This window comes from Xenopus tropicalis, chromosome 8 (genome assembly GCF_000004195.4).
Source record: "Xenopus tropicalis strain Nigerian chromosome 8, UCB_Xtro_10.0, whole genome shotgun sequence".
NCBI lineage: Eukaryota > Metazoa > Chordata > Amphibia > Anura > Pipidae > Xenopus > Xenopus tropicalis.
Genome location: NC_030684.2, coordinates 37,624,576 through 37,632,492, shown reverse-complemented (window position 1 = coordinate 37,632,492; position 7,917 = coordinate 37,624,576). Strand labels below are relative to the sequence as shown.

The following is a 7,917-nucleotide window of genomic DNA, read 5'->3' as shown; positions in this document are numbered from 1 at the left end:
TATTATTGTACTTGACTTTGCTAGCATAAATTCATGTTGATTTTAAAAACAATTCTATTGGCTATTTTCTTTTTAAATGTTTTTAGTAGTCTAATTGCTTGTTAGGAGAGATCCCTTATCCAGAAAATCCCTAGCTGTCATCTCAGTACATTGTGCCTGAGTTTTCAGAAGGAGCCAGCGCTACACATTAGCTGTGGCACCCTTGGAAATGAAGAATATGGCTAACCCCATGTGAAATTGAATAAAATAATTATGTTTGTGTTTCAATGCAGGATTCTGCTGAAGAAGCTCTATTTTAAAAGAAACACATTTTCCCATGACAGTATTCCTTTAAATATTTCCAATTATAACATAAAATACTTTGCAAAGCAGTTAATCTGGCCCCTGACATTCACAAAGCCAAAAAGCATCTAGCCAGCAAAATGAACACACTATGTACCTGTTCCTAATTGACTTTTAAGGGTCTTAAAAAGAAGCCCCATGCCAGAGGCTACATGCAGCCACCCATGGCTATGCAAAATTAAACATCACTGGGAAGAAGATTTTTCCTCTTTACCTCTTCTGGTCTCTGTCAAGTGCAGAGTATTTAAAAAAAGGAAAGAAAGTTTAAATTATATAACCAAGGTCATAATTATATATAGGGCAAGTGCCTAGGGTGGAAGCTTTAGGGGGTGGCACTTGTGTGCCTATATAATAGATTTGTTTTTTTCAAAAGAAAAATAAAAACTCTCCCCAGCTACCACTGGACACTTGCTTTATAAATCTGGCAGTGAAGCTGGGGGGTGAGGGGCATCATATGCATTATAGCGCATCCCAGAACGGCACTTGCTAGAAGCATTTCAGCAGTATTGTGAGTGAGCTCAATTTGCCCAAATCTCCAGTGGGAAGAAATATACTCTAAAGCCTGTGATCCCCAACCAGTGGCTTGTGAGCAACATGTTGCCCATGAACCCCTTGGATGTTGCTCCCAGTGGCCTCAAAGCAGGTACTCATTCTTGATTTTCTGGTAAGGAGGCAAGTTTTAGTTGCATACAAACCAATTATAATGCCAAACAGAGCCTTCTGTAGGCTGCCAGTCCACATAGGGGCTATTAATTAGCCAGCTTTTTCCATGCTTGCTCCCCAACACTTTTTCCATTTAAATGTGGCTCACAGGTATAAAAGGTTGGGGATCCCTGCATCTAAACATACAAGAAAACAGGGACAAGCAGCAAAGAAGAGAGGGGGTAAATGGCACTAGAGTAATAAAAGGGGTGAATGTGAGAACAGAAAATGGAATGGTGACAAAAGTGGAGGGCTTTAAAAAGAATGCTGAATATAAAAGAAAGTACAGAAACTTTGCCTGTCTATTCAATTGCTACCTATTTGACCACTCACCTAACATCTGACATAAGAGTACAGGTGGGTTTGTAGCACCATTTATGATTTGTTTGTGAAACCACACGGTGACTCTACCTAAGCTGATCAGAATACCCTGCACTACACTGATGAGCCTCAAGAAAGGTGAAACCGGTCTGTAGTTGGGAATCTGATCAGCTATTATCCTGGCTTCTGCTTTAAAACCCAGTGGGTGAGCTTTAAGGTGGCCACACGTGGCGATCTGACGATCTTTCGTGCGACCGATCGTCAGATCCGCCACTAACCTTCAGAGCTGAAACAGGCAGATAAGGAGGTAGAAACAATAGGATTTCTACCTCCTTCTGCTGATTCAGCGCTAAAGCAGATTTTGGTCAGATTCTATGGCGCCCAATCAAAATCTTTTAACTGGTCCGATCGGCGAGTCGACCGATATCAACAGGTTCCTGCGATATCAGTCGACTCGCCGACTTGCCATACACGCACCGAATATCGTACGAAACGAGGTTTCGTACAATATTATCGGTGTGTGTATGGCCAGCTTAAGCCTATAGGATAAACCCATGTACATGGGATTTTTTTTAGGAGTTTGGAATTCATTCCCAGAATTTCTTTTGCTTATTTAGCTCTCCCATTAAAATTGTAAACTATATGGGAACGAGACCACATTCTTTTTGTCTCTGAATGTAACAGTACTTTGTATTTATTTATTGTATTATAGATATATATCTATATCAGGGGTCGGGAAGCTTTTTGGCTGAGAGAGCCATAAACACCACATATTTTAAAATGTGATTTTGTGAGAGCCATACAATATGTTTGGCTGCGGGGCAAGGTAGGGTGGGTGCCAAGGGTGCCGGATGCGGAAGAGGGCGTGGCCTGCGCTCTGTGAATAGAAGACGAATTCTAAGGCTTAGAACACATCTTCTATCCACCGAGCGCAGGGGCAAGGTAGGGTGGGTGCCAAGGATACCAGATGCGATGCAGAGGAGGGCGTGGCCTGCGCTCGGCAGATAGAACACGTTTTCTATCCGCCGTGCGCAGGCCACGCCCCCTGTTATTTTTTTTTTATTAAAGATTTGACAGTGAGCCAGATGCAGCCGTCAAAAGAGCCACATCTGGCTCCCGAGCCATAGATTCCCTACCCCTGATCTATATAAATGTGTTTGTTTTTTTTACCAAGACGCCCCCTGGCTGGTAAAAATGACTTACACATTGACGTATTTCTGCCAAATTTAAAATCCTCCACAAATGATTTGGCTCCTACTAGATTTGAAACCTACATTTGATGAAAGTTTTTTAAAAAAGCAATATTGAAGTTGCACTCAGCTGTGCAGTGTCAGTTCAGTTGTTGTTGTTCCCATCCCTTTTAATAGAGAACGCAGCTAAAAATGCAAGAAGGCACTTTTTGTTTAAAAATAAAAGGCACACACCCAGCAAAATGAGGGCAAACACTCTGACAGACAGTACCAGAACCACCACAAATACCTCTCACACCGCCAAAGGGCAGCTGAGCGCTTACATTGAATGATAATGTTTCTACAGATACTTTTGCGGCTGTTTTTCATTCTTGGTGGCATGAATAAAAGTTAGCCGTCCTTATTTCCAGTCACAAAGGCTGACAAAGAAGACGTCATATAACACGTTTCCATAACAAATGCAATTGTAATGAGAGCTTATTAATCAGACTTCAGCAACGTGTGCTTACATTACAGTCGCTTAGCGCCCTCTGCTACTTTTAACCTGCACGTCTTGTCTAGGAATCCGATTTTCCCCCTCTCTATGGTAGCGCTGGGCCGCTTTATGACATCACTTCCTGCTTCCGTTCTCTCTTCTCTACGCGGTAGGACAAGATGGTGAGAATGGGTTTCTCGCATATACTTTACGTTGTATAATCCATTGCAATCCTTGCTTACCGTGTTCGGTTACTCTTGTTCTTTACTTGTGCTCGATGTATCGGGTTATTAGTGATGCTGTTGGAGCTTCATTGCTTTGCAAAACCTTAGTACTGGGGAAATAGAGCCGAATTGCCTGGTACCTTGGGGAGTTCTGTGTAACACAGTCATTTGGTTCCTATGGGGAGCTCTTGTCAGTACATGGGCAGGGGCATCACAATGCCAGATAGCTTTATATCGTTCGTTTTTAATATAGAGTTGTTATTCCGTCGCCGTGAATATTAACCCTAGATAGTGTATGGTGGGCTTTGATAAAGTTTGGGCTGACACCCCCCCATTAGTATTAATGGATTTGCTCCTGTTAATTTGATATACCCATCGTATAGCTGTTTAAAGCGGATTTTACCTATCCGTGCGTGAAATTCTAACAAAATTCCAATATACACTATTTGGCATTTATTTTCAGTGGGGACAGTATGTGTCCCTTTCTGTTATGTTTCTGACTGAGTGAACAGTGTAGCAGAATTCCGTTCTCTTTTAGGTGTGCTAATCAACTGGCTTCTGCTACATTGTTTCAGGAGTCAGAACTAGTGGTGCAGAGGATATAGAAGTCCTGACAGATACTGTGTGCAGTAGCAATTCCAAATGAATTTATTACCTTTGTTGGGAAGTGGTTTGTCCTGATACAGAAAGTGTTTTGGGGCTGGATGGACCCCTTTAAAGGGTATGTAAAGGCTAAAAACAATATTGCATGTAATGATGAATGAAATATCCAATGCTGTGCAAGCTGCCTTCACTGTTCCTCTCCCTTCTGAAGCTGCATACAGGAATCCTTTCCTGGTGGCCAGACTAGTAAGAAAATCAGTGCTGCACTGTATCCAAAGTGCAGGGAAGCAGAGCAGGGTTGTTCTTTTGCCTTTACACCCCCTTGAAGCCTTAATAAAAACACACCATGCTTATATTCTGTCCATAAAATATAATATCCAGCTCTAATTAATTGGATTTTCACCTGTAAGCATGAGATGTGCCTGAATTTTAAGCTTTATTTTTGCACTGTAGAATAAGTGGTTACCCATGCATTTGGAGAAGGCTTTTAATTAAAATATCCTATATCCTAGCAGCATTTTCATATATACATAAGAGAGCATAAAAAAGCAGTTATAATATATGGAAATTTCTGCAACTCGGTAGCAGTTATGGCGCTGGTATAATCCCCATTTAACCTGAATCTGTGGCGTCCAAATAAAAATGCCATATCACTGCAGTAACTCCTCAGCTTTTCGGTGACTGTCACTTGCTTAAACAGCAGTGTGTGTGCTACAGGGGACCTGACAGTGGTGCTAAGGGGCTATAACCTTTTTTTAGGGGCTAAATTATCATAGTTTTAGCATCCTTGTCTGTAGGGGACATCTTTCAAATATTTAACCACCCCATATAGAACAGATTTTTATATTTGCTGCCCAGTTCCACACAAAGTGCTGCACTCTGGGTCACTTTGTATCTTGCAAGTGTGGTATCTGCCACAGAGGGACTTTGGAGAGTTCACTGATATTGTGCTTGGAACCTCATTACAATATATATTGCACCATAGCTCATAGTGGATAAAGAGAAGGATTAGTTTATTTGTAGCTGTTTATTTAATTATATATCTAATAGAAATCCTTTTTTTAAACCCCTCAGGTGAACGTCCCGAAGACCCGTCGGACCTACTGCAAAAAATGTGGCAGGCATCAGCCACACAAAGTGACCCAGTACAAGAAGGGCAAGGATTCTCTGTACGCCCAGGGTAAGAACCAAATCTTAGTATTGTCTGGTTTGAAGAGACTACTTACCAAGATATTCAGAACTTAAAGGGTTTATTCACCCAAATACTGTTTAGTATGAAAAGTTTTTTAAAGTTATGAGAAATGGAATTGCCAGTGAAGCCAGTGTTTATCCCTTTCTGTTCTCTGGTTTAGAAACAATATATCAGAAGTCCGTTTTCCTTACTGTTAATCAGAAGGCTTCTGCTGCATTGTTTCAGGTGTCAGAGCCAGTAAATCATTTAAACTTTCTAATGGTTATTAGAAAATTACTTAAAACATAAATATTGCAATATGCAAAAACAGAATTTTTAGCCTCAGGTTTCCTTTATCCGTTTCAGGAAATTGTTTTATTCAGCAGTGGTGGATGGATATAATATTTGTCCCTGTTTAGAATTTGTAACAGCTTTTTAGTTTAAGAATGATGTTGCTCATTGTTGGTTATGACCTCAGGAGTCTTACACCTATGTAATGTTTTGCTTTTCTATAGGAAAAAGGCGTTATGACCGCAAACAAAGCGGCTATGGTGGCCAAACCAAGCCAATCTTCAGAAAGAAGGTGGGTAGCACAACATACACAACCTTGAATAAAAACAGTTTAAAAACATTTTTTCCTTCAAACTATTTATATTTATGCCCTAAGGCAGACATTTAGCTCTCTGTATCTGATATCAGTAGAAAGTAGCAAGTCTATGACCAGGTACATCCAGTGCAAGGTTTCTAGTTACACAAATTCCATGTACATACAACTTGGCAAACTTCTAGTTTATTACGTAATGTAAATGATATGATGTTACAAAGAACATCATTATGATAAAGGCTATTAGGGCTCACAGTGATTGTTTGCATTGCCAAGTGATGTGCACTCTGAAGCTTATGTGACTAACCGGGGTGTAGTAGAATGCTAACTTGCAAGATGTATTGTTAGTCCCAACTAAGGTTTTTGTGATCCTGACTAATCTGCTAATGTTACAGGTGACAGTATAGAATTGCACGCGGTCAGTCTTGCCGCAGTTATTAAAGCAAAGACATGTAAATAACATTTGTTTTTTCCTGTCTTATTAGCTGCCATGTTTATTACGTCCCCTCATTTACCCTGTAGTCTGTGTTTTTGTAAAAAGCTTTAGTTACCATAGTTAGTTACCAAGTTAGATATCCAGCTAACTTTCTGCTAGTGAGGCGCCATACACAGGCAGATAAGTTGCTGAGACTGCCAAATTGGAAACTTTAAATCTGGTTGTGTACTGCCAGCTTTAGATCTTGATCAGTTGGATAAACCAACTTGACTTCATATTCAGTATGTAGACTAAGCATTAGAGACGAACTACAATCTTGCACTTTGGACACATACAGAAATTGCACTGATCACACTGTTTCAGCCCATTTATGAAAGTTCAAACAGAAGCACTTCCTGATAGCCATCATCTACCAGTCTAGAAGAAAAGGTAGTACTGGATTACAAAGGCAGTTGCTTAAAATAGTCAACCAAGAATGATACATATGGTGCAGTTATGGGCTAAAAAACTCCGGAGGGATATTGGTTGTTGAATTCTACAACTCATTGAACTTGACAAAAAATGAATAGAGTAACTTAGGTTTGGACATTTCACTTTAGTCTTACAAAATGATATAGCCTGATTCATTATGAGGCAAATAGCTTGCAGTGCCCTTCCATTTGTGTTTTTGCACCAAATAGATTTTTTCATGAAAGTAATGTTGTTTTAATAGGCTAAGACCACAAAGAAGATTGTCTTGAGACTGGAGTGTGTTGACTCAAACTGCCGATCAAAGAGAATGTTGGCAATCAAGAGATGCAAGCACTTTGAATTGGGAGGGGACAAGAAGAGAAAGGTGAGTTAGAAGTAGACTGTGGAACCACACAGCTAAGGGAGTATTATTTGATATGCCAGCAACTACAGCACACCTTCAAATTATGGGAATTGTAATGCAGGATCCTGTAGGGTTCAGTACATATGGTATCACGGGTGACTGATAGTCTTAGGGAAAAATTGGAAATACAGTTGCACAAATGTCAGGAAAGCCTACCCCCTTAGAATGGAAAGATTCTTTTATATAACATATTTTATTTCATTATGAACATATTCAACCGTGCTTTCACGGTTTGGTCTTACTGACCTTTTAATGAGGTTGGTAAATGTGTGCCCCCCTTCCTTTATAGTATCATGAGTACTGCTTCCCCCTATATGTCCCTCTTATCATACCAGTAACCACTGTGTGTATGACATCTGACTTTAGAAAAGTCTCTGAATATATCCCTTAATATAGACTGCCACATTCTTGGTCACCAGCCCAATATCTGTTAGATTGAGGTGTCATTAATGTAAGGCAGAGGTTCCCGGACTTTGGTACTTTTACAGGGTAACTGTTAAACTGACTTGGGTAAAATGGTTAATGTTTTGGTTCCCTGACCAACAAAAACATTCAGTCTAAATGACCGTGTTTGGTATATGCAAAAAAGCCAGTATTAAATGTAGTTTGCACTTTAGCTGCCTGGATGTAGTCAGTGTTAGTTTTTTCAATGCGACAACTTAATTCTAATGCACTTTTTTTTTCTCCCCTGTTTTAGGGTCAAGTCATCCAGTTCTAATTTGCTTCTGCAGTTTTGTACAAATTGCAATAAAAGTCTTGTCACCACAGCTATTGTTGAGTTCTGTTTTTCTTAAGCTTGTTTCATGCTACTGAAATTCTAACATTTTTATAGAGCCAGTTATAGCTTTATGTAGCGTAGGTTTGGGGGCCAAAACTGGGTTCTAATAAAAGAAAAATCCTGTTTGAAGAAAGTGTACGTAGTAACATTTACATATTGCTAAGCACTTCTTGGTCATTAAAGGGTTTGCTCACCTT

The 7,917-nt window shown here is 39.9% G+C and overlaps 1 protein-coding gene across 1 annotated transcript; it reads left to right on the top strand.

Moving 5' to 3' along the window:
* Positions 1–3,184: 3,184 nt before the first annotated feature.
* rpl36a (ribosomal protein L36a) lies at positions 3,185–7,711 on the top strand. Its single transcript, NM_001005095.1, is given in 5 exon segments — positions 3,185–3,212; positions 4,932–5,037; positions 5,544–5,611; positions 6,781–6,903; positions 7,640–7,711. Coding segments are annotated over 5 exon segments (321 nt in total). The 5' UTR covers positions 3,185–3,209; the 3' UTR covers positions 7,661–7,711.
* Positions 7,712–7,917: the final 206 nt, after the last annotated feature.